The 27,332-nt window shown below is 42.8% G+C and overlaps 1 protein-coding gene across 1 annotated transcript in view; it reads right to left on the reverse strand.

Annotated features, from left to right (window-relative positions):
* The window catches only part of ESRRB (estrogen related receptor beta), a 119,593-nt gene that overhangs the window by 19,457 nt on the left and 72,804 nt on the right, over positions 1-27,332 (reverse strand). The window contains exons 2-3 of the mRNA XM_021542805.3: positions 14,802-15,211; positions 5,740-5,856 (exon numbers count right to left, since the gene is read on the reverse strand). Of these exons, the coding sequence (XP_021398480.1) occupies positions 5,740-5,856; positions 14,802-15,211 (527 nt within the window). The remainder of the gene's footprint in view (positions 1-5,739; positions 5,857-14,801; positions 15,212-27,332) is intronic.

The raw sequence follows: 27,332 nt of genomic DNA on the forward strand, positions 1-27,332 counted from the left end.
CATCAGAAATAATATTAGACAGATAGGAGTCCAAGAACTTGGGAGATTTGTAGCAAAGAATTTGGATTCCCTGTTGAATTTTAATATGTTCTCTAGCATTTCTTTTTGAAATGCATTAGGAGCAAAAGAAGAAAACCTGGGCAAGGAATGGTTGTACCTGAGCTTTCTACAGCATAACAGTTTTGGGAATAAGAGAATCATGCAGATAAGATAAATCACATGTCTTTACTGGATAATTGCCTAACTTCTCTCTTGCTGTTAAAAAGCCCCCCTTTTCTGCATCCAGATCAAGATCAAGACCAGATCAAGATATCCTTCTACCTTCCTTCCTTTTATTTCCAGACTTCACCCTCACCACTCAAGGGTGATTCTTGAGAGCCAGGAGGCTAGGCCTGAGGATAACTTACCTTCAAAGACATTCAGAGTGGGGTAAAACACCTCATACAGGGCAGGTTTCCTATCCAGGGAATCCCCACTCCTGCTTTTAGCACATGCAGCGCATTTACTCCTGTGAACTCCTATCTTCTACTTTCTGAATAAGGTATACCTGGTCTATCACAGGACACATCCCCAGCATCCTTTCAGCCTTCGCCCTCTTTCTTGGAAGCCAGTCAGTGATGTCTGCAAGAAACTAGAAGCCACTCATACATCCCAAAAAGTTGCACTTAAGATTCAGTCATGAGCAGGATTCTGAGGAGACAAGTCGCAATACTAGCAGGGACCAAAGGACAACTTCAGCAACATAATATACATTACTTCCATTAAGAAGGAAAATAAGACTCAAAAGCTGGGGCAACAATCGATGGCATTTCAATGCCTGGATGAGATTTTTTTTACAGACATTTTCTTTGCTGTGTAGTTTTCTGCTGTGATGTGACACAATTGCATGTGCATGCACTTCATGAAAAGCATTTCCTGACCCACCTTTGCTTCCTTTTCAGAACTGTTTGTGCTCCACTTGGGTTTCTGCAGATGTGCCAGCATAGAACAGGGAACAACACAGCTTTAAAAACAATACAATCCTTTGAGGAAAAAGTACTGCAGGGCTTCCACAAGAGAAAGGACCAAACAGCCAGACAACAGCCAGTCTGTTCTCTTTGGTGTGTCATGGTTTGGTATGTCTGATACTGTCTCTCCTCTACTTGCCTGTCTGTCATTTCCAGCCAAAGATGAGTTCTGTAATGAGAGGCCTTGATGTTTCATTGCAATTCACTTATTATCCCCATCCCTCTTCTGATGATCTCAGAACATTTCACTTTCATGGGCAGTATTGCATTTATGTGACAAGGTTTTGGTAACAAGAGACTGCAGGGGTGGTTTCTGTGAGAAGACATCAGAAACTGCCCCTATGTCCACTCCAGACAGCTCCAAAATGGACCCACCACTGCCCAAAGCTCAGCAATGCTGGTGGTGCTTCTGTGATAGCAAATTCAAGAAGGGATAAAAGCAGCTGAGAGAGAGACATGAGAAAATACAGAAGAACAGCCCTACAGATATCAAAGTCAGAGAAGAGGAGATGCCCCAGGTTCAGAGAGGCAGCAGAGGTGTGGAGGGCAAAATTGTGAAGTCATGTCTAAGCAGCCAACTAATGTCCAAAATGAAACCTCTGAGCCCACATACACAAGCATTGTGTCATCTGCAATTACATCTGCCTCTTGAAGAAAACCAGAAAGGTTATGGGTGAGTAGAGCATGAATGGCAAGGGTATATTCTTCCTAAAACTGACAAGGTATACTGAGTTTTTAAAAGAGCTTTGAGCAGACAAACTGCTGAAATTTCTCTGTTTATAATTCCAGAAATCCAGGAAGATCTAGATCTACTCTGTAGAGCCCACAGTTAAAGAACTACACTTAGTCATTGGAGGCACAATTGGAGACAGCGATAGGAGCAATGAGAGGCAATGGGGTGGACAAACCCCGGGATTCCCAGCTCTGAGCAATGCCTCTCCACTGCAAGTTGCAGGGCACACTTTTCCTGCACTGGCCATCCCCCCACCAGACATAGAAGCTTCTTCATTTCGGGTGAGCAGTATCACTGGCTACTCAGGTTTCCCTGATTTCTCCAGAGCAGAAGGGCATGCAATTCTACTGGACAAAGCTGTGAAGATGCCCATCTCCACTGCCTGCAGGCTGGTGGTGCAGCAAGGCAAAGAGCAGCAGAGCACAGATTTTCTGGGGACAGTGCATCCCTACATGAACACTGGGATTGGAGTCTGCTGGAATGCTGGACTTGAGATTCAGCAGGTTCCTATACGAGCCTGCTAGGGCTAATTAATGCTCCCTGGGGGCACACTCCAGATGGAAGGGAAAATGAGAGACAGACAGGCCAACACTTCAGACGTCTGAGCCAGCTGGGCTCTGTGGGCAGAGCTTTCTGCTTGCCACAGTGAGTCTTGCCTGGTCTGCAGCACCACACCAGGAGAACCTGAGACAGCAAAGCTCTGGTGTCTGTGCAGTTCCCTTGCTGCAATACATTGATCAGAGCTCTCTTAAAGAAAGTGGTCTGGATATCTGAGACACCTATTGATTGCTCCATTGGCTCTCTTCCTGCCCTGATCCTCATTCACTCGGCATTGCCTGAATAACCTGCACGTCTGTGTCAGGGCCAGTCTCCCCGGATCTTAAAGGGCTACATTCACAGCTTTCTGCCTAGCTGCAGCCTATGGAGGGAGAATAGATGTCTGGTAACCCTTATATGCAGTCCTCAAGGGAAAGATCCAAGTCTCATGCAGCATCAAGCTGAGCATTTCAGGTGCAAAGCAGATCTTGAAGTCATAGTTATTTGTTTTTTACCATCTTTGAGTACTGATGCCTTCTGCTTCAAGAACAAGGTAATGCCACATGCCCAGCAGGCAGGAGGTGGCATGTACATCATGTAGGGCAACAATAATCAGGAAAATGAGAAGAAATCATGAAGCCCTTTACTAGTAACTAATGGAATATCATATTCTTGAGCAAAAGGACAGTTTCTTTACCCAGAAACATCTCCACCGAGTTACAAGCCTAGTGGCTTGCCCAAGGACATCAAGGAGAAAAGAGAAGAACTGAGAAGAATTAAAAGAGAAGAACTGATTTCTAGATCTTGTCTTTAACCAAAAGACTGATTTTCTCCAAATTTTTGATAATCAAGCAGGACGAAGAACATGGCTTAGCAACCTTCTGCTATGCATAAACCCAGGGATGATAAGAGAGGTACACCAAGGCAAAGTAGGAATGGGATCTATTAAAAGGAATAGTAATCATAAGCCAAATATTAAGAGACATCTTGTCCTAATGAGAGTTTGGAGACTGCAGAATAGGCTCTCTGGGGAAACCAAAACATCAGGGATTTATAGAAACAGTTAAACTACTAGAATGGTACAGTTGGGAACACTCATGCCTTGGCAGAGCAAAGGGATGGATGAGCTAATAGGATGACAGATCAGAGATGGAAAAGACCAGTGAACCTTTTCTAATCTGAAATCCCTTGTCAATTCTGCATTTTGAGCAATTCAAACAATTATGGATTTGTTCTTTCTAGAAACTCTTGGCTCTGTGGAGACCAAATTGTGTGACACCATTTTTTCCCCTTCTTGGATTTGGCTTTTAAAGATGTGTATTGATTGAATTCTGTATACTAATACTTTGTGCTTCCACCAAGCTTCACATAAAGTTAACTAATTGGTCCTCACAATAATTTTGCAAAGCAAAGCAGTATGACCCTTATTTCTCAGCTTGGGATACTGAGCAAAAGAAAGAAAGAAAGATGCCTGCCCAACATCACTTGACCACTCTCTGTTAGGACACAAGACTCATATTTGCAGATTGTTAGGGCAGTCTCCTCTGCTCTTCTTGATATTGTGTGCTCTTCTATCCCATTGCTATCAATAAATCTTTATGCTGTATTTTCCACAGCTCTAAATATTATGGGCAGGATCACAGATACACTAACATCAATAGCAAACCACCCTTCCCCAGTGACTTTAATGATGCCTGATCAATCCCTATATGAATAACTAAATACACTTCAGCACAAAAGCAGGCATAGAGCCAAATTTCATTTTGCCACAAGTAATATCCCACAGGGTTTGGGAGTTCAGACACAGCATAGTGTGAGTGAATTTACACTGCTTTCCAGACTAACTCTGGTCTGGAAGGAGTTAACTGTTTTCACAGAACTTGGAGGCCAAGACATAAAACCCTTCCCAGAGCCCTGCTCTGAAAAGTGCTGAAGTCCCAGCACTGGAAGCAGAGATGCCCTGACCACACAGCCAGCACACCAGCACTGGCTCCTGTGACTGTTCCCCCAGCTGCCAGCTCCAGGAGGCTGAACTGTTCAGAAGCAGGACAGCACAGACACTGGCAGCCAGCAAGCCTGAACCTGTGCTGCTGCTCTGCAGAGTGCCTGGAGCCACTACAGGCAACTCAGGTTGTTTTGTGGGATTCATATGAATAGGCTACAGTGCATTAACAACCTGTACTCCCCCTAAAGCCAGTGTCACCAGTGTATATTTGCTATAGTGGGCAATGGGATACATCCCCTCCCTGAACTACCAGCATGAAGAGTAGTAGGCTTCCAGTGGTCTCTAACTACAAAGTAGGTGCCTCCCTCCCAGTAGGAGATCAAGATCCACCACCTCTACACCTAGGTCAGGAAGGGCTGAACTGCAGAAGCTTGCATCTCCTCCCTGTGGTAACTAGTATGCTCTAGAAGAAAGATATTTAACCACAGAAACTACACATCCATCAAAGAACAAAATGGGTTTAATGTCTAATCTACATTCTTAACAACACTGGTTGCCATCAAGAAATGTGAGAGCTCTAGTGAGAAGCAATACATACTCAACTGACATTGTACATTTTATTACCAGCTGCTGTGATATTATGACCTGGAAGAAAGTTGAATGCTGGCATCTTGGCTGCAGCATATAGGACTCATGCATAACCAGAGGCAGCGGCTGTTTCTTGTGGTTAGGCTGAGAGGACCTTGCTTTGCTGGTATAGTGATCCAGAAGGCTATGTGCAGTGCTGCTCCTTCCTTCCCCTCTTCCCCTCACTGCCTTTCCCAGAGGGACCCAAGGGAAACAAACCTTTAAAGTCAATCCACAAGAATGTGTTTAATTGCCACTGAATTCCCTGTGGTTCCTCTTGAGTGGACAAAGATTGAAAAGGGGGGTGTGAGAGGAAAAACAGCACAGGAGAATCTGAACACTGCTCAAAGAGTGCTGAACAGATCAATAGGCTGAGCAAAACACAGGCTGAGTATGCAGGGCAGGGGACCCACAGCTCCCATACAAACCTGTGCTACCAACCATCTTCAGAAAGTCCCCTGAGTAGTAATACAGGCAGCTTTCATTGCACACTGTGCCACAGCTCTGCATTAACTCCATCCTTCCCTTATGAAGAGCTGCCAACCTAGTAATGATCACAAAAGAGCCCCTCCTTCTCAACACCAAAAAATTACTAGAGTGCAAGAAGAGAAACACCCTCCAGCCCAGGCTTCCTTTGGGAAAAGAAAGAGTCTGGCACCACCAGCTGCCACTTATTTAATAACTGAGTATGAAAACACTGACTAGAACCACTCTCCTCTCTGGACTGCCCTCTTGGTCACTGCCCATCCTGACTCTCTTACAAAGCCTGTAGAAAGATACATTCAGAAACACAAAGAGGGCAGGCATGTAGTTAGCCTGGGAGATTCTGCAAGGTCTGCAATCCCAGGCACTGTCAGGACAGAGAAAAATTTTCATTCTGACTCTCTTACCTTCTTTTAGCATCCCCACTTTGAGGCATTTCATGAAGCGACAGGCCTGACAGGACTTGCGCCTCCGTTTCGTGATCTCACACTCGTTGGTGGCCGGGCAGCTGTATTCAATATTCCCTGTAAGCAAACACAGAGATGGTCACCCAGGAATCATGTTCTCCCCATGGATCCAGGGACAGGCTGCAGTGCCCAGACATTTCCACCACCATCAGTCTGTAAATGTTGCATGTTTGCTCATTCATCTACATACACATATCCACCTGTACCCTGCTGACCTAGCCAAGGGGATGACTGCAGTGCTGGGCTCTCAGGCATGTGTCCTCCAGGCATGTCATCCCTTGTGCTGCACCCCTTGAAACCTGGCCTGCTCCCTGAAATCCAGGAATGAGAGTGGGAGCAGTTCAGGCATCACTAGAATTTCCTTTGCTGCCAGCCTTGCTCCATGTCTGTGGGATGGATGTCACCTGCCCAAGTTTCTTGTCCTGCTTGGGCAGCCAGGGAGCTCAGAGACAGCATTTCCTCCTTTGCTTCCTCCTGCCAGCTGGCATACTGCAGGTAGCAGGGAAGCAATAGGTCTGCATTGAGAAAGGTGGGTAACACGTCCTGAAAAACAAACATGGGTTCTCTGTGCAAATCTTTACATTTTTAATTTATTAGTCCTTGTGCACCTGCTTGCATCCTCTGCACAGGATTCTTTCCCTCTTCCCACTTTCCTCATTCCCTTTTATTTATGATCACCCCTCAACACTGCCTGTAAGACAAAATGAGAAAGAAGCACTCCAAATTTATTTCTAATCACATCACATTTTATTATAAGCCAAGAATATAACCAAAGTATGGATGCAAGGGTCTGATAAAAGGACGTGAGTGGAATTATGCTGGATTACAGTGTAAGGCAACAATTATTTAGTACTATAAGACAACAAACAGAAATGGCTGTCTCAATCCTGCCATTCACTTTGACCTGATGTTTCTGAAGAGGTCTGTGCAATGTTTGCCATGGAGCTGGACTGGAAATCTAAACTTGGCACTGATGAATTAACAATGACTACATTTAAGGCAGTCTAGTTACTGGTAAATCAGGCAGGACTGAAAAAGGTACCAAATCTCTACATAAGTGGAACGGTGGAAAAGCTGGTTTAATGATTTAGAGTAGGAAACTGAGGTTTGATAGTTCAATAAGACCTGTAGGGAGAAGTGTAGGTAAGAGCTAAGAGAACACACAGTATGGACTTTGTATAGCATCAGATTAGAAGTATAGTTTACAGTTTAGTAATACTGGGACAGGACTTGATTTTCATTCCTACTTTTGTAATGGATTTTTGTGTTTTGTGCAAGACCATTCCCTCCTCTAAATAAAGATCAATAATCTGATATGTATCAATCTCTGGGGGTGGTAAATAGATCTTGGGGTTCACTAAACTATTGGAAAGCCCCCTGGATTTCTGAGTGGAAAAACAGAGTACAGAATCAAAAGAAAGAAAGCAACATTTGATTTATCTCATTATTCTTGGCCCATGCTGAGTGAAACTCCAGGAGCACACAACCCCCAAAGCCTAAAGGTGGTCAGCCAACTAGCTATAAACTTTCCTCCTCCTGCTGCTTGTTTTGTTGTAAGACTTGCAACTTCTCCCTAAGCTTCAGCCCAGCCACCCCATTCCTCTCACCACTGCTCATCTGCCCCCAAATGCAGTTTGTCAGCAAGAGCACAGTGTGCTGCACAAGTTGCTTCCATTCAGGCTATATTTCGTCATTGTGCAGCATCTGAATTTCAATAGCCAGCCATGTATCAACATTCTCAGAGAGCTGGAAATTGAGATTCAAGCTAGATCTCAAGGTAATAAACCAATTCCTGTTCTAGACACAGAGCTCCAGCACATTGCAGACCCATGAGTATGGTGGCCTTGATCTCACAATCAGATACTTGCTGTGCCCCACACAGGAAGGAACAGAGCAGGAGCAAACGTGGGAAAAAACTCAGACACAGTCTCACTTGGGGAGGTTTTGCCTTTGCTTGAATGCCAACCTTTCTCACCAAAGACAGGATCAGAGCTCTGGAGAGATGCTAGATTTCATGTTTTGTGGTCCAAAAGCCAAAAATTTGCTCCCTAACACAGAAATACTACAGTAAGGGCACTGAGCCTTTACAGCAGTGGGAGATAGTAACAGCTCTCATCTGGAAGCTCAACCCTCCACAGTGTCAAGCAGATCCCCAGGCTTCCTCATGCCTCTACTCCCTGGATTCTTTGACAAACATAGTACTGGAAAGAGTCTACAAATCCTACATCACAACTAAATGGGAGAGTGTCAGAGATGTGAAGGTACCAGTTACCACATACACGCTCTGTGTGCAGCTCAAATAAGCAGTTCTCAAACACACGTCTGCACTGGGATCATGATTGCTAAAGGAGCCTCAGAGGAGGCTCAGCACTGGGAGTTTTATATCAGGCCCAAAAAGATGCTGTGCACTGCAGAGATTGAGAGCTGGGGGTAATGCCTGCCATTGCTGCAGAAAGCAGGGGCATCACTAGGGAAGGCACAATCAGCATTACCCAAGCAGAACTTGACCAGAAAAAAACCTGTCATTTTCAAAAGTTTATCAGAGTTCTTGGATTTTTTTTTTTTTTTTTTTTTTTTTTTTTTTTTTTTTTGTCTCAATTTCTTTTATGGGTCCTGGGGCTGGCTGCCAGCACAGTGAGTTGCTCACAGCTCCCTGTAATTTCTGTAAGTGCCCTGTGATAAAGTGATGAGATTAACTCATCGAAATTCCAACAGCCTTCCAGTGGCTGGCAGTCACACCACCAGCCCAGCTGCCAGCACAGGGGCCTCAGAGAGAGCTTCCCTTCACTGCAGCAGCTGGGGATGCTGCAAAGTCCTGCAGAAGAGTGTCAGCACACAAAGGTGCACACAGACATGGACAATTCTCTATGCAACAACAAAATGTGAGTCAAATCTCTGTGTGTCAAGAACTGTAAATTATGTGCCCCATAAGGAAGGGGCAAAAAAGGGGATAATTCAATAGACAAGGCCTTGCTTTGAGTTGTTGCTTATTAGAGAGATTTCCTTTACTTAGAAAATATTTACATTTGATCTGAAAAAAATGGTAGAACCTCACTGATGCCATGGCACAAGATTTACCTTAAAAATGGCTTCAAAAATGAAGTAGTAGGTGAACAGATCAGAGTTTGGATTTCTTCTAAGCCTTCATATATCACCTTGGAGGTCAAATCACTTCCCTGCTATATCCTAGTTTGCTCATCTGCAAAATGAAATGAACATCAAACCTACCTTCTGGAGAGATTGTGAGTCTTTATTCATTAAGGTGTAACTGTATTTTAAAGCCCTTAGATGAGAGATGCTACAAAACAGCAAAGGGACAGATCATGTGTTTTTATGCTGGAGAACTGCAAAATTACCCTATTTTCTGCAAAATTAGACCTCTGGCTGTTAAACAATTTGGAATATAATTCCTAGTGCATATATGACAGGAGCACCTGAAGATTGTACACCAAAACTTGGTCATTCAAGAGACCCTATTATATTCACCCTACCTCTCTGGAACAGATGGACTGGGAAGACAAGAATGTCTCCCTGAGCTTGGGGAGCACAGAAAAATCCCACCCATGTCTTACTTAAATTAGGGATAGGGTCCTCAGGGGAACAGAACTTGAAATCAGTACAGTACTGGTGACACAAGCTACTCTCTGTTAACTGATTCTACCTTTCTAGAAAGCCTTTCTGCAAGGAAACTCTGGAAAGACTAGATAAAAATAGCTAAGAAAGTCCTTACATAATTTTCAGCATCTGATTGCTAAAAAAGCCAATCTTGCTTTTTCTCGTTTCTTCTTCATTGCTATTTACTTCAATTAATGTTTCTAGCTGAGGCATCACAGCTCAAGCCCTGGTGTGAGGAGAGGTACTTCATGAAAATTAGAGGCAACTCTCTCAGTGATCTGCACGAGATAAGAAGGGTTATTTTTTAAACCTCAGCTTTCAAAGCAAAGGATTCAAATGATGCTATAAGGAAAACGGGATACATATAGGTGTAACACCAGCACTGTTTGCCTCCTCAGGGTGGCACACCTACCTCCTGCTCACTAAAGAAGGCTTGGACATTTCACAAAACCTCACTCAAATCAGCCTCCTGCTTGCACAAGCATGCAGGATAGGGGTTCTGGGGCTCCCTATTGGCACAAATTTGTCTATAGGGTTTCAGACACAGAAATATTTTACAGAACTTCCACAGAAAAAATCCTTCTGCACAGAGCTCGCTGTACAGATGTACAGAAGCAAACAGAAAATACTAGATTAATAGAGATGAGGTTGCACTCGAGATGGTTTTTTAAATTCAAGTGATAGATCTGTGAATAGTAAGCAGCAGTCAAGCACTAGATAATGAAATACTGCACCTTCCCTGGGTAAGCTTTAAAAGTTTTTGGAAAACTGTGAACTCCCACTTGAAAAATAGCAGGCACATTTCTGAGTAGGACAGAAGGATAGGACAGTGCCCAGCTGATGTGGCTGCCACTGTAGGGACACAAAACCTCCTTTGTGTGGGGGATTGTAATGCTCTTCTGCTCAGGAAAACCTCTGTCAACTGCTCTTCTTCCTAGGAGCCACTCCAAGAACCGAAACAACAACAACCAGAAAGCCCTAGAAGACTTTATTACAAGCTTTTTATAAATCCTTACAAGTCTTCTGAGCTGCATTATCCACCTTTTAAGCCCCTTATTGGTGTAAAGGCATCCCAACACAGCAGTTCTGTTGCTACACTCACTGAGTTTGAAGCTTGCAAGACTCAAGCTGGAAATGCACAGACACAGGCACTTTGCCTAACACACAACTTTCCTGTACAGAAGATGATGGTAAATGTGTCTCTTTTCTCTGAATCTCCAATGTTTTGCTGAGCTTTGAACTTTTATTTTATAATAATGGGTCATTTTAGAAATAGCCTTCATTTTCACCATTTAAAGATGAAAAATAGATGCATTGAATATACGTGAGTATATTGAACAATAAAGGACACATATCGTTACACAGCACTGTTATTAGTCAATATTCAAAGTAGGCAAAACTACTAACTAGTTGTAACAATTACTGAACTAAAGAGAATGACAATATATTTGACTGATACATAATGCTCTACCTACTGAGCAAAGTATTAAGAGAAGGAATAGATTTTGATTGGGAATTTCTATCCTGTAAACAATCCAGTATTTGCCTTTGTCTAAATTTGGATGAAAGGATTAGTTAGGATTTCCATGGACCAGAAATTTAAAAAGCTTTTTTTTTATAAACACCCCAAACTGTCTTTTATCTAACAGACCCATTCCTTTACATTCAGCTAATATGAAATCTTTTGTTTCAAGTCAGACCTCCCTTGAGCACCAATAGCAGCACAATCAATCATATCTGAAATTCAGAGTCTCTTCTATCTGCACTAGATTGCACATTCCACAATATTCACAGTCAGGTGAGGTAAATGCAAACTGCTACTAGAATATATTCCCATGAAACAGTACAATGATAGAGAAACATGATTAAAATTTTGTCAGCCTAGCTGACTGAAAATGCTTCAGGTCAGTTTAGGATTTCTGACTGCTTCAAATCATGGGAAGTACAATCCTGGGTTCAAAATATCACGTTCAGAGAGAAAGACCTGCAGCCCAGCAGTGTGTTCTCTCATGTCACTTCAGGTTTTCACTTTTCTGTCTCAAGCACTGCCAATACTCCAAAGTAGAAATGACACACAGGTTTCCAGGCTGTGATCCTTGGGCAATGTAACACAACATAAGAAAGGACAGAGGTGTGACACTCCCCCATAATCTGTGGGACAGGTTAAGGGTGTGTTGGATGAGCTTGTCTTCCTGTCCTAGCTCAGGAAAACCAAATATTCAATTTCAGCTAGAAGGGAATAAATGGTTTGCATTTTCCTACCTTCTTTTCTTTTTCTTCTATCATCAAAATTTTTCTTAAGGAAATCTGACGTGATAAAAATTCTACTTTTTTTTGAAAAATCCTGCTGACAGAAAACTCCCACACAGCAGTATTAGCAACCTCAGAGATAATCAGCCATGTCCATGCTGGCTCTCAGTATATCTTCTCCCAGTCATTTGAAAAGCAGCAGCTCTTTTTGTCCATGATAACCTGGCCTCACCTGGCCAAGTGAAAGTGAGCTGCAAAAAAGTCATCATTCTTAAAGAAGGTCTGCAGCTGGATGGCCCTTCTTCCTGCTGCTGCTAGAGCAGCAGAGGGAGTCAAAAGGCCATTGAAAGATACTCTTGCCTAAAGATATGCAGGTTTTATGTCAGTTAATGCAGCTTAAAAAACCCTAATAGACATGGGGTAATTTGTAGCAGGGTGGGGGGGATGCTAGTTGGAAGTGGGACTTCATGTGAAGCTCTGCTTCATGATCAGGGGTATCTAAATAGGGCTGCAGTAGTTTTGTAACCTAGCACAGATTTAGACCCCTTTTATGGCAGCATGAATATGTAAGGCAGACAGAGTAAGTACTGTCATAGTCTTCATTAGTTTTTCACCTGTCAATACTCAAGCACAGAGAAGTGAAGTGGCTTATCCAAGACCACAAAAACCTGATGATGAATTTACCTACTTCATCTCTTGAGCATCTGGGAAATCCTGGGGTCATCACTCCATCTCAGAGCTCAGACCATTGAGTCAATGCTGCTCCCACATACTGAATCATGGCAAGATTTTGGTACTAGGATACTGGGAAAGCAGTTATACAACATACACATCTGCATGCTTTCTGCAAAGCCTACATTGGTGTTAGGCAGCCTGGATGATGGTGTTTTCACTTTCTCTCTTAGATGCTTAAAAGAGCTACTGAATGTAATAGAGTTGCAGGATAAACACCTTTTTGAAATGCTCTTGCCACTCACCTTCTCTTTTATATGATCTTTAAATCCTTTTCCCCTAAACACCCGGGGCTATACTTGGATATCATGCCCACAGCAGTAGAGCCCTGGGAGCAGTGCATTTTCTTGACTCAGCCAAACTCTGCAGACCTATTTGCTGCCTGCTTCCCTGGGCTCAGCCTTCAGCTCATAGCTGAAGTTGCTCACCCTCAGCCACAGCACACTTGACTCTCACACTCTAAGGAATAAAAGCATTTTTGTACCTCACTTGCCAGCCCAAGCTGATGACAGGGTGAGAGAAATTTCCACTTAGTCCTTTCCCCCCCATCTGTTACATGCTAACAGGCAATCAATTAGGGAACCACAGGGAGAAAGAATATGGCTCTGCTAGGGAAAGGAAGATGGAGGGAAGCACTCTTGGGATTCAGTCAGCTGACATATCACCTGGCTGATACATGCTCCATGTTCTGCTACCATGCATAATTTTCTTCTGATTCTCTCTGAAAACTCCTTAAAATTTCCTATGTCTTTTTCTCCTTCTTGAGATCTCTTTTGCTCTGCCACAGAGGTCCTCCAGTATCACTTCCATGAAGAGTTAATTATCTTGTCTTTTCCTGTATTAGGAGACACCAGGACTTTGCTTCAGAGTGCGACCCTGTCTCTGCTTTAGCACCTGAATGTGCCTAAAAGAAACATTAGGAAGTGTCCAAGGGTTGGAGAAGGGAGGGAGTCAGTGCTGACAGAAATGCAAGTAGTTCACATTCACTCACAGAGATTCAGAAATGACAAATCACAGAAACCCTGCCAGGCCAATGCCCTAGAGATGGCCATGGAATAATAAATAAGGAAGTATCAGTGGGGCAGAGAAATTATTTCCACAGCTGGATTTCCACATTAAGGAGAGATATCTGAAATCTATGAAAACAAGATAGATATAGAGACTTTTGTAGAGACCTGGGATAAAATTCACCCTGTACTGTTCAAGAGTTGAACATCCTCAGCAACAGAGTGTAATCAGATCCATTCAATTAATAAAGTGGGTGGTGTCCCCACAGGTGCATTTCTTTCATTTCACAGGAGGCAAGGAAGTATTGATGTGGTGGACCAACCCCAGCCAACAGCCTCATACACGCACAGGTGCCTGCTAACCTGCCTTCAGTCAGCATTCCATACTTGGGCAAACCCAATGCACTTCCCACTGGCGGATGAATGATCCTGTCCTTTTTCCAGTTAGTGGAGGAAATAAAGGGAGTATCTGTTATGTCCAGGCATGTTTGCTCAGACAGGGCATGTGTGCATAAGTACACCCAAGCATCCATGGATATTGGAAGTTGTTTGGATGCACTCCTGCTTTTGATTATATTGCAGCTGCACATGTGCACATCTGCAAGCATTCTGGCAGTCAGGACACAGCCATACTCCTCATATGTGAATTGTACATGAAGGAGTAACATCCTGCAATTCATCTACATGTGCATGCATTGAGGTTTTCAAAATCTCCTGAGGAATTGCACATCCTTAGTGAGACTAACAAAAACTTCATCTTCTTCAGTGCCTGGCTTTTTTATCTTCAAAGAACCTGCATCTTAATGAAAAAGGTGGTGAAACTGGAAAAGGAGAAAAAGACTGACTATCACAAAAGTTCTCTGTCCAGATTTGTGCTGAGGTTTGTATGGAATTCATTGCTACATATCAAGACTGGTAGGACAGTAGAATTTCTCTACTCTTGTAATGCTGGAGCTTTCACCTCAAGGTGCAGATATGTCTGCATAAATTCCATCTCTTGGCAGAAGCATTCAAATGGGCCTTAAAACACCATTAGGAGGCAAAGAATTTCCTTTTCAGACCTTACTCCACTAGCTGCCACATTCTCATAGTATCAATGCCACTAGCAGAGGCAGGAAGATCCACTAGTCCAGATACCCAAATATGGTAGCCAGTCAGGGAGGGAACGTGGGAAAGGTTCCTACCATCACATAGCCTAACTCCATGTCCATGTTGATTTGGAAGGACCAGAACTGAGCAGGAGGAGAGAGGAAGCATACAGAAGGATGGAGTTAGGTGCATTACATTCATTCTCCCTTTCCTCTTTTTATATGATACTGCAGTCTCAGCAATGTGTGGGGCCATGTCCCTTTATTTCTATGGAGTGAATGCCTCTGTTTGCATTCCTTCCCACCATACCTTGAATAGTCCTCTTGAAGAAGGCTTTACATGCCTCACAGGAAGCCACGCCGTAGTGGTACCCCGAAGCAATGTCCCCACACACCAGGCACAGCCGCTTGGGGATTGCATTGAGCATGTACTCGCACTTGGTGGGTGAGTCCTCCATGATGGCGCTGGCACAGTCATCGTAACGCTTACGGCAGGACCCGCCGCCAATCCCCGTGCCATTGAACATGGGTGGCGAGTCTAGGCCATTGGGGTGGCCACCCATGGCGATGCCGTAGCCACCGCTAGCGTCAGAGGAGCCGCTTGGGCTGTGGTGGCTGATGGCGTCGATGCCAGAGGATGGGCTGGAGGGCTCGGTCTTGATGAAGGACCCACAGCTGGAGGAGAGGTGCCGCTCCTCCGTGGCCATTCTGCCGAGCAGCCTGCAGGGAGAGAGCAAAGGACTCAGCAACCGCCTGGCCAGACCTGGCTCCAGGTTTAGTGAAAGAGAGGCCTCCTTTTGCCACCTCAGTCCAACTCCACTTAGCTCAGGCAGTTCAACCCCATGCACGTTCTTCTCAAGGAATATTGGTACAATTGACTAAGACCAGCCCACCTGCTCCCCACAGACTCACACTAGAGTAAAGACAAAGCTCTTCGTGTAGATCATAATTTCAGGCTGTTCACAGGCTACAGTGCTGGGAAGGGGCATGAGAGCCTGAGGGGCACAATCCACCCAGAGCACCATCTACCCTGAGACAACAGAAAGAAACAAGCTGGCCGGTGGCAGACCAGGTGTAAAAGATGTTTGGCTAATAGAGAATGGGCTGTCTTAGCTTTATGCAAAAGGTTAGGTAGCATATTCTGCAGAAAGGACCTGCTCAGATTGGATTTTCATTTTTTCATTTGTAATACAGAAGTCTTTGATTAATTTTCAAGTTTGACTCCTTCTCTCACCCCACCTCATCCTTTACCCTGCCCTGCTGCACTATCATCACTAAAAGAGGAGCTTAGAAACAGAAGGAAAAATCATCTGATCAAAAGTTTCTTCTGTCTCAATCTTAAATCTTAATTTTTCTTCTGTTTACTAGTATTGAGCTTTTGTGTGGACACACAAATTCCCACTTCTTAAAGAAGGGTTATACTCTAAAGTTTATGGAAAGAACTTCACCATTTCAGTTCAGGAAAGAACTTTTCAAGCCCTTTGTATTTATTTTAGTTACAGATAGTCTTATTCTTTATAAAAGTGTTCAGTCTTTTTTTTGAAGACTGCTAAATTTTATTATATTTACAGCAATGAGTTTCAGGCATTACTTGTGCAGTGTATGAACAAATCCCAGCTTTATTTATCTATAATATATTCGCAGCCTGTCAGGCTCCCTGAACATCTCCTGACTCTCCTCCTCAGGAAATGTAGTTCTGCCATGATCTCCTCATTTAACTCTTCATGATCTATATGATTGCTCTCCATGCAGAAGTTTTTGCAGATCTCTTATCTGCTTCATCATCCATCTCTGAACTTCCTCTAATCTGGCTATTTCTGTTCAGTCCAGAACAGAGTTCAATGAGCCAGCTCCTCAGCAGCATGAAACTGGCACTGCTCCATCACTTCTCCAGCTGAAGGTCTGGACAGTAGTCAAGGCAAAGGCACACCATCAATTACCTAGTGATGTTACAATATTTTCAATGTTATTTTCAGTCTACATATTATGTAACTCCTTGCACTGTTTGCTTTTTTCCATTTCTTTAAATGAAAATAAAAATTGTTACCATTTCTTCAACAAATAGTATCAGGAAGTTACTTACTGCAACACTCGATCCTATTCCTGAGTTGTCACAGTAAATTTAGAACCCATTAAGATGTATGAAAAATCAAATTAATCCTTCTGGTGTGCAATGTTTTGCAATACTCAACAGTGTATTTTATCTGCTACTATGCTGTGCAGTCCATGCACCCAGCTTTACTAGGATCCTCTGGAGCTCTTCACTCTTCCTTGGTAATTTGATTTCATATGCAGTCTCATTGTTCACCCACTTCCTAGATCATTAACACATGGATCAAACACCACAATACTGATCTTTGTGGGTAATGCATGTTAACCTTTATCATGCTGAAAATTGACTTCTCTTTCTTTTCTGAGTAGGGTCTTTGACACCGTTTAATTGATAATAGTATTAACCTGAGAGGTTAAATTTTCCTTTCAGTAAGACAATTTGTCAAAGGCTTTAAGAAATACTAAACATGCATTTTCCTGATGACATGGCAAAGAATTTTGACTGACTGGAGATGCTTGACTTTTCTTCTTGGAACCTCTGCTTGTTAAAAGTTACCACACCATGGTCATGCGAGTAATTTCTATTTCGGTTTCAGCCTATTTACCTGGTATTTGTGGCAACTCCTTCTGCCAAGTTAAATCCATCAAGGGACAGGACAAAACATTCTGTGAATCAGCAAGGCTGGAGTGCACACTTGTATGTATCACACCTGTGAGTCTGATGATAGGAATATTGATGTTTGATATGCTGCAAATTCACAGTCCTGCATCCTTATGATCTCATTTGACCTAAGTATCTCCTAATTTTCCCTTCTCTGTTTCATCCTCAAAGTTTGACCTCATCTCCTATCTCTGGGATCGATCAGCCAAGTTTGTTTTTTGGCAAGACTGTTGACCTTGAGAATATGGGCAGGCATCTCACGTTCCTCAGCTGCTTTGCCTGGTGTTACTTGAGAGGAATCCAGGGTTTGGGCCCTCTCAGAGACAGTGTGATGAGTTGATAAATGCCCATGCTTTGCCCAGAGGGCCACAATGAACTAGAGGTCATGGAGCAGTTACAGAAATCGCTGCAGGTGCATCCTTCTCTATTCCCACAGGGCACCTAGACATATTGCAGATTTGGTGTAACAACAGCTGACCATTGGAAGGAAGATGAAACTTTGCTAGCTGAGCCTAGATCTTAACATCTCACAGCAAAGCTGAAATCTGCTGTGTGGGTTCTGGAACCCCTCCCTACCCGAGAAGTGCATCTGTAGTAAAGAAGTGAAGATCACTGGCCACAGCAACGTGAGATCAAGTTTAAAATGGAAAGCAAAATAACCATAAAACACTATTCTGCACAGTGGAACTCTACTGTAAGAGGAGCTGGAGTTGTAATTTTCAAGGCAGACAGAGGAAAACACTATGAAACAGGAATGCTAAATTCCAACTTCTGTTACTTATATAGCTCAACATTCACAGATCGCCTCAAGAGCGCTTACCAAGGTATTTTCCTTCAGTGGAGAGAAAACAACAAAAAAACCCAACCAAAAACTCAAACAAACAAACAAAAAAGCCTGGGGAAATAAGGAGCCTTCTTCCCCCAAGGCATGCAAACTGTGAGTGTTTGATGGTGAATCAAGAAACAAGCCCCCTATATCCTTACAGCTGAGGACCCTCCTGTTCCCCCCAGCAGGCAGCAGTACATAGCAAGTTCTGGTTGGATGTGAATGCATGCTTGAGAGCTAAAGCCTTTAACACCAAGATAGATCAAAGATTACATCTAAGGTGACTCCAGCCATTCCAGAGCATGTGCTTTTCTTTTCTGACTTTCTGCAAGTCTCATGGAGATCCCGTGCGTTTTTTGGGTTTTTTTTTGTTTGTTTGTTTGGTTGGTTTTTTTTAAACAGTCAAAGTGTCCCCTGGCAATGAGATACAACATCTTGAACTTCAAGAAGAACAGCTAAATGTTTTTTGCAGAGTTCAAAGTGATGAACAGCCATTTTGCTTGGCTCTAGTTACCTTAATAGGAATGTAAAAGGAGAGAGACTTGATCCAACTCTCTTCTGTGCTGGCACAGGAAACTCCGTTACTATTTCTGTGCCCATGTAACAGGCTTAGAGGTTCTAAACATTTCGTTCTTTTCACCTTTCCTCATCATAGGTCATTCCTTCTAATCCCTTTAGCATCTTTGTGGTCCTTCTCTGGATTTGTTCCAACTTCCCTGGGTCTCTGTTGCACCAAGGTGCCCTGAACTGCACAGTGCAATGCTGCAGCACTACAGTCACTCTGGAAAGCACACAGCCAGGAGGATGGATGGACCAACTGAGCAGTAGCTTTGCCAGACATCAGGTTGCACATCAGCTCACACAATTTGATAGCCTGTCTCACTGGGACCTCTCTGAATATAAGCTGCTTTGGCCACCGTGCTCTGCACAACATGAAATTTGGAGATTCTCCTTGTTCCAAAGTAGATCCAGTATCATCTTTGAACTACACAGTGCTAATTATCACTTGTTTTACCAAAGCCCATTCACAACGCTCATTTTTCAGCCTGGCTCTTTTCTCTATGCCAATTTTTTTTTTTTTTTTGTCTTTTGGTTCTGTCAACATGAAATTTGAGAGTGATCACTTTTATGTTTCTTCCAGGTCACTAATGAGTATTTACAGTCAAAGCACTGTCCTTTTGGACATCATCTTTGCAGAAGGATAAATAATATTTCTAACCCTTCTGTTTACACTCTGTCATTTAATCCATGATTCATTTCACAGGATTTGTATCAAAACCAATTTGATCTAATTTCCCTAATAAGATTTTCCACAGCTTTGTGTCAAAAGCCCTTGCATGGTCCAGAGTCAGTCTATTCACTGCATTCCTTTTGCCCACTAATTATCTAATTGCATCAAGAAAGGTTATTGTCTGCTGTACTCCTGTTTCATAAACCCACTGCTGTTTATCACTAACACTGTTGTCAGCCTTTATGTACTTGTAACTGCCCCCAGACAAGTGTGCTCTGACCTCAGTGATTCTGGATCTAAATACACAGATTTAGACCAAGTCAAGACTGTGCTCTAGGTTTTTATCCATTAAAGCCCTTTGTGTTGTTCTCCCCTTTGGGAAGCAATGTTTGTTAATATTAGAAGTTTCCTCAATTCTTCTCCAGCCTTTCATCTTTTGCTATTTCTCTGCAATGGCTGGTATTTAGCCATTAAAGGCTTATGAGTTTAATGATCTTTTGAGAGCAACTGCAATAATAAGAGAGAGAAAGATTGCTAGATGGGGAGGAACATAAAGGAACAGAAGACTAGAGTTGTAAAATTAAGGCAGTAGTGCCCCTGATTTTCATTCTTTTATACATCAAGGATTACAAGTTTGGGATTGTTGCAGGTAAGGCTATTTTACTGCACATCTTTCTTGGTTATTTTTACCTGAAATAGTAATTTGTAGCTACATTCAGCTTTTTACCCCACTTATGGATTTGGAAAGCACAATAATTCAGTAGTCTTTATGTATAAGTGAGGGAAAAAAATTCCACCACTCACACCTGCTTAGCAGGACAGCCAAAACACCCAGCTTGGTAACAAAAGGTAACTTCTTTCCCCCAGAGGAACTTTTTATCAGCTAAAGGCATACACAATTCAGTAACTTAATACCATCTGAGCATTTAAGTGCTCACGCAAACCTAAGTATTTGACCTTCTATATTCTCCAAGTACCACTTGCTATTCCAAAACTGGATCAAAAAAAGTTTAGTGACAACACTGCTGAGCTTCCTTAGTGGCTGAAATCTCATCTTCAACAGGAAATGCAAGGACAGATCAGTTCTACACTCCAGTTTCCTGAAGAAAGTCAAGGAATGTGCATACATTCTGCCATGTAGTCCAGTCCTTCACAGTAGTTTCTGGATTAGTCATTAAATCACCAACTCAGCATGCTGGAGATTTCCAACAGCAATACTGAAATTGTTATTAAAATGGGTACTGAAATACAGCTGTAGAACTAGTATCAGCTTATGGACAGGAGAAAGAAAAAACACTCAGGCCCTCCTCAGGAAAGATCTTCCCTATTCTGGGCACAAGGAGAAACGTAAAAGGTCAGAAATGGGCTTTTTTTGTGGGTGGCTCTCACACTGGATATGGATTCCAGAGAGAACAAAATCTTGATTTTATCAAGGTCCATAAACTGAAAAACCCTGCAGGTAACATGCCTGTAGAGTTTGTAACTTCCAGAAGCCATATGGCTGTACTTGTGCAACTGCACTTCCGTCCTGAAGTCCTCACAGTAGATTTAAGTAATACTGACAAAACTCTAGAAATCTGCCAGTATAAAGCCGCTTGTGACAAAAGCTCACTTTGGATTGTACAGAAATTTTTTAACCAGTCATGGAAGATGAGAGTAGCTTTAATCTGCAGAAACACCAATGATAAGAGAGATAAAACATCCATTCTCTTCTCTGCTACAGACCTATTTCTGCTATCAGTATTTGTCAGTTCAGATGACACAAACTTACATAAGCATGCAATGCAATTAATGCAATGCACTGCATGTAAATGGGATGTGCACATCATGGGCAACATAGATTCTGTGTTTTTTGTGAGCCACATGAGAGAGCTTGCAATCCACAGTGGACTGACAAACAATGTAGGTCAACTTCTCTGCAACCCCAAGCCAAATTTTGTTGGGTGTTTCTTTTTTAGATACAGAAGACAGAAATAAATAATGTTTTCCAAGTGTCAGACTAGATGTGACAGTTGCAATAACAGCCAGTGTAATTTTAGGTCACTTATACAAAGAGTTAATGTCATAGAGCTGAGCCACACCTGTTGGTCAACTTGCATTTACCATGGACAGCTCACAGACACACTCCCACCCTTGCTTCACTGAGAACACCCACCAAAGTGCTAGGGAGGAAAGGGATCAGCACCCACAATAGTTTCTCATGCTCTTCTACTCCATATGGACTTCAAATGAGAGAGACATCATTTAGAGACTATCTATACTGAGAGCTTTTCTCCATTCAACAGTCCAAGAATAATGGGATCTGCCAATATGCCACTTTACTCCTGTACAGTGGATAACTGTGAGTAACTCATTTATATCAGGAATCTTCTCTGGGCTTATTCTATCATGCAGGAACACATTCTGTTCCCGGCACAAACTTAATTTCTTTCTGAGCATAGGCAAGAGCTTGGGTAGTACCAGCATGATGGGCATGATCATAAATAGAAACACAGCAGTGCATACACTTTACAGATTTTTTGTTTCAACCACAGTATTCTGCATTGCTGTAAAGGACAAGAGTCAGAACTCACCTCAATTTAACTATTTTTCTTTAGAGTGCAGATCTGATTTCTAAGAATTTTGCCATGTTCCCTAATGATGGCTTACTTTGGCTTGCATGGGTTATGTTCCTATTCAGTGGAGTGTGGCAAAACACAGACAGCCAGTTTTCAAGGCATTTGTCCATAATATTCCCACCCCCTCCCCCACCCCCCCACTATACTATCTACTTGTCTTTGGACAAGCTAGTGCTCACATTCTAGCTATTATACAAACAGTACTTGCTTGTCTAATGCTCAGTAGATATTTATCCCTTTGACCCATTGCATAACCAGAGCCCAGTTACATATCAGTAGATCTTCTCTAGCCCAAGTTAGCTCATGCTGAAAAAAGCTGCCACAGCAAAATGTCTGGAGGCTGCTTAATAAATAAAAAAGGCTCTCGTGGGCAGAAGACATTATGGATTTCCCACTAGCCTTCATCCCTCTCCTCATTACTGTTACTTCTCTTCATCCTTATGACAATGGTCTTTTTAGTAAATGGTAATAAGTATTACGCCGATGAAGTGACAATTAATCGGGAGGTGTGACGCATATTATCAGTTCACTCTCTTATTAACACACGGCCTTTTGCAGGTATCTTGCCCTCTGGTGTACTAAATGGCACTTCCTCCAGAAGTGCTTTAGCACTTGAGCCTCTTGCTTACACTTACTGCTGATACCACAGCAAAACAAGAACATGGTTGACTTGCTGTTCACTATTTATCCAAGTTCTACCACCACCCTTTCCCCACAACATTGTCATTCTGTGTTTCACGTTTCCACTTACCCCACTATTTCTACATTCACAGCAGCTCAGTGATTTTGCCTGCACACAGCAAGGCTGCAACTCAATCCCTGTTGAAATGCTTAGCTAGACCTTCATTTCTTCTTGAGTGTCTTTCCTTATACTCTGCCTATCTAGAGCACTTATAATCTGTATCTCTCTAAGTGCCTTCAGTGTCCTTCAGACACTTGTGAATGAGATCCATACACAGGAGGCTCAGTAGAGCACATTTCAGACACTTACACATCAGAATTTTGCATCCACCTTCTCAGATAAGCAAGGAAAGGAGACTTTCTAGCACTGCCATTCATATCACACTTACTTTTGCATCGCAGCCTGATCCAACATCTCATCTCTCAGAGACCTTTGACTCAGTATCCTCTCAGCATTTCTGAGGGAAAACTGCCACTGCCAGTACAAATTCGTCAGCCTGCACTTTGTTGCATTTCAAGATATTCATTGAAGACATCCCCCTTCAACCTTGCCTACAATTCATGGTGAACAGTAGCATGAAAAAAGAGAGACCCAGAGGTATTGCTAGTTTTTCTAAGTGTTTAAGGAAGGAGTTAGGATGGAAGATACATATCAAAGACATCACCCTAGAAACAAGTATGCAAAGAGACTTAGTAATTGACATTTCTTTAGGAATACTAGCTTATTGAAAAGGAGGACTTTGGGTTCATCAAGATGAAATACGAACCTGAATGTTATTCAACCTGGATGCATTTAGAAATTATCTGGGTTTGAGCTGGCAATACTTTTTGGGAAAGTTTCTGTTTCTTATGCTTCAACAACACAGTTGTAGTGGGATTCTGCCTCTTTCTCCCACCCTAGCCAAGAGAATCCAGACAGATTAGATAGCTTTGCCTAGATTCCACCTGAGAAAAATCTATTACTAAGTGCCTCATCATTAGAACATTGCTCAAAACCTGACAGATCTTGAAAAACTAACTGAAATTAGCTCCACATAAATTACAGCATGGGAAATAACAAAGGTAAATTAGTACTTTTTAATTTGATTTTTTTTTAAACCCTGACTCTCCAGAAAGGATTTCTAAGATGATACAGTGGCAAAGCAAGGTGACTGTGAGTAACTGTAGACCAGAATCCTTTTCTGCTAATGAATGCCACAGGTGTAAGAATAGGTCACATATGGAAACAGTGGTTTCCTTCTGCACACCTTACACTGCTGTAACATACAGGATTATCCTTAGCTACCTATTTAGAATAACCTCATGGTTCAGTTTTGCTGAGTCTCTAAACTCCCACCTTTGGTAAGTATTTAGCAGATCTGTTAGCACACACTGCATATATTAAGTAGGCAGATGTATCTGACCCAAATTCCAGCTTCTAACCCCTGTAACTCATTATAAATCCATTTCATTCATCCATCTTGCCGACTGTCCCCATTTCCTTTGACTGACAAAGCAGTTTCCCATCCACTCAAGTCCAACTCTACCTGAGGCCCCACATTCTTACTTGCCTGAACCAAAAGGTGAGATCAACAAACTGCTCACCAGACAGAAAATGTATAGCAGAATAAACACATTGTTTTTCCTCAATACTCTGCAAAACTTGCATGTTCCTTTCTCTAGATTAAAAAAAAAATAACCCAACCAAACAAAAAACCCTAAAAATCTCAGTTCAGCCAAAACCATTTCTGAAGCAAAATACTTTAATTACTTAGATTTTCCTCACAAATTTGCATCACTGTAGGAAAATTTAACTAAATGTGATTACAAAAACCCACCAAAAATAATCCTTTTGTCATCATGAATAGATTGTTTTCTCATCCCATGAAGTTTTGACTTTTCTCTGTTACTGTTTCTGGATATGACAGAAAGGAATGCAAACTTCCAAGCTCCTTAGCCTCAGTTTCACTTTCTCATCCATTCTTTAGCATCCCTGCTAATGGCTAAGCAGAAGTTAACACACAGACATAGCAAAGCAGACAGACAGCCAGTCAGACACCAGCAAAGAAGTGATACAGCTGCTTCTACACTTTCATATAGTACCTTTCTGAGATAGCTTTAAATGTTAGATAGCTTCATTCTGGAGGGTATCTGTGTATGCGTAAATTTATTATGCAAATACACACGATTTCCTTCTCTCACATCGCTCTTCATCATGTGCATGCACCTAGATACCATTCCAGTAGCTTTGCTATAGAAGCCAAACTATGACTTCATACTTCCTGATCATCACTGTGAGTGGTCAGACCTTTATAGCAAACATAAAGCAGTAAAGCAAAAACAAACAATCAAAAACCACTGCCTAACTAAGCCATATCATCTGCAGTTTGCACCTTGAGGCACACTCTGCCTATCAGAGCATGGGAGGAAGAAGACCTCACGTGGTTTTACACGTCTGCAGTCTGTCCTAGCCCATATTTAAACTTGTTCTCTCTCCAGGGGTCAGGAAATCTTTGCTGATGCAACTAGGAGGGGACCCACCCTCTTCCAAGTAGGGACCCAAAAAGAAGTAAATCTCAGTAAGTGGCAGCCTGGTGTGACCCAACAGAAACCAGCCCACCCTGACGGCATGTCCTCCCCGCTGTGCTTGTTCCCTTTGCCCTTGGAATGCTATCACTTGTTATCACGCTGACTTCTCCAGATGGGGCATTTTGGCTATTGATCTGATAAATAAACAGCCTGCTCGCTCGATCAAAATGTTATTTTGCATTTCAATTACTGTTCGCTAATGCAACCTTCATCCCGCCAAGAGTGCTGCTGGCAATGACACTCGACCTGGCACAGGCGTTTGCAAGCAAATTCGGCAGCGCCCGCTGCAAGCACCTAACGGGATTACCAACCTCCATTAGATGCACAGAGAGAGAAGATGATGAACAGACAGTAGTGGGCTGAAGGGGAACAGACACACAGAACTGAAGGTGTGAGCAACCTGGCCAAGGGGTAGAGTGAGGCAACAAGACAGTGTTACCAGGTATTTTGACAGTGAGAGATCTTGAAAGCTAAAGATTTTCCCTCCAATGAAGAACCCCAGCAGCTCATAGAAGATAGACTGAGCTCTCTGTGTGTGAGCCATGCAAGAGTTCAGAGCAATGGTAAATAGAAATCAATGCCTGGTGATTAGCCAGCAGTGAGCACTGCAACCCATCAGGGCAAACAGGGTCAATTCTATAGCAAGTTCTGAAGCCTAGCTCCACCAGGGCTCAGTAGGCTCTAGAGATACACAAGCATTCTGTATCTATCTAAACTTGCAGGGAGGAAACCCTCTTAATCATTGCTGGGTTCTTCTGGGAAATATGACCACCTCTGGAGAGCCTGGTGGTGATACAGGAAGAAAGGGGCATCCAGACATGCTGCTAAAGTCTCTGGTAGGTGTTGATCTCTATTAATTCAGCACTTTGTTTACATCAGGGAATCCTGTGCCAAATCCACAGACTGGTTTCACTCAAACCCTGTCTACAATAGGAAACACAACACAAGCACTAGGTCAGTGAGCAGGCACCAGCAGTGAGATCAGGCATGACCACGTGGTTACAAGACAGCTTTTAGTCCCAAACTCGTCTGACCATGCGACATACTCCTGCATGATGCAGAAGGCACCTTATCCCTCTTTCTTTTTCCTAGCTAAACTCCTAAAGGAAATGTAACAAAGTAACACAATCATTTACCATTGCATGCAAATAGTGGTCAGGGCTTTCACCACCCCATGCACAGATTGCCTGTCTGGATCTTGCTCCCACCTGACAAAATAATATAAGTCAAGTAAATGCATTTCTCTCAATTTCCAGAAAGCCTTTGTCAAAGATCTTTTGCCAAGCCTGGACAAATTTATCCCATTTATAAACAGACAGGATTCAGACTGAAACCACCAGTCAGCCAGGAGTTAAAAATAAACAAACCCCTGTAACACCCTGAGATTATATAAACAAAATGCTAAGTATAACACACTGAATGAGATCAATGTGATGCATAAAGACAGGATCTATAACTCCACACACTCACACTTCATCTGCTCTGTGTGCCCAGCCTGCCCTTGGCAAACTAAGTCAGTGTCCCACACCCATGTCTCTAACCAGCCTACACTCTAGACCTTACCCTCCCAGATCTGCCTCTGTGCCCGACCTTTCTCTGTGTCCATTCTTAGGGGCAGAGTTTTGGGATTCATTCTACATGTCAATCAGCACTAGGTAACCATGCCCTGAATATAGCCCAAGGACCCACACACATGTTGTGACTCCTAGTCACTGGCTCTGTGCTTACAATGTGAGGCAGTGAAGTACAGTGTACTCAGCCCTTAAAATGCAGCCAAAATGTCTCAAAGTCTAATTCCAACCTCAAGTATGATCTTCTTATAAACTTCAGCAAATCACTGCAGCTCTCCAGGACACTGCTTCCCCCAGCTGACATGGTCCTGAAGGACCTACCTCTCAGGAACACCTTGAGAGTCAAACAGCAGCTATGATTGAAAGAATGGAGTGTGCAGAGGAGCGTCGTAACCAGAACGACAGACAGATAAATTCTATGCTCACATGACATCCTCTGCTCCAGGTTATCAGCAGAATTTGAACTTCTTTCTACAGCACCGCAGCTCTGCAGTTTGCTTGTGTTAAGCAGTGTGAGTAGCTAGTGTTTTCCTGCATGCAGGCTAGCCAGAGGAAGAAAACATTGGCTTTGCAAATCTGTTTCTATAATACACACCAATTCTGACCTCCTCCTACACCTCACCATACTTTAAG

Source organism: Lonchura striata, chromosome 6 (assembly GCF_046129695.1).
Source record: "Lonchura striata isolate bLonStr1 chromosome 6, bLonStr1.mat, whole genome shotgun sequence".
NCBI classification, from domain to species: domain Eukaryota; kingdom Metazoa; phylum Chordata; class Aves; order Passeriformes; family Estrildidae; genus Lonchura; species Lonchura striata.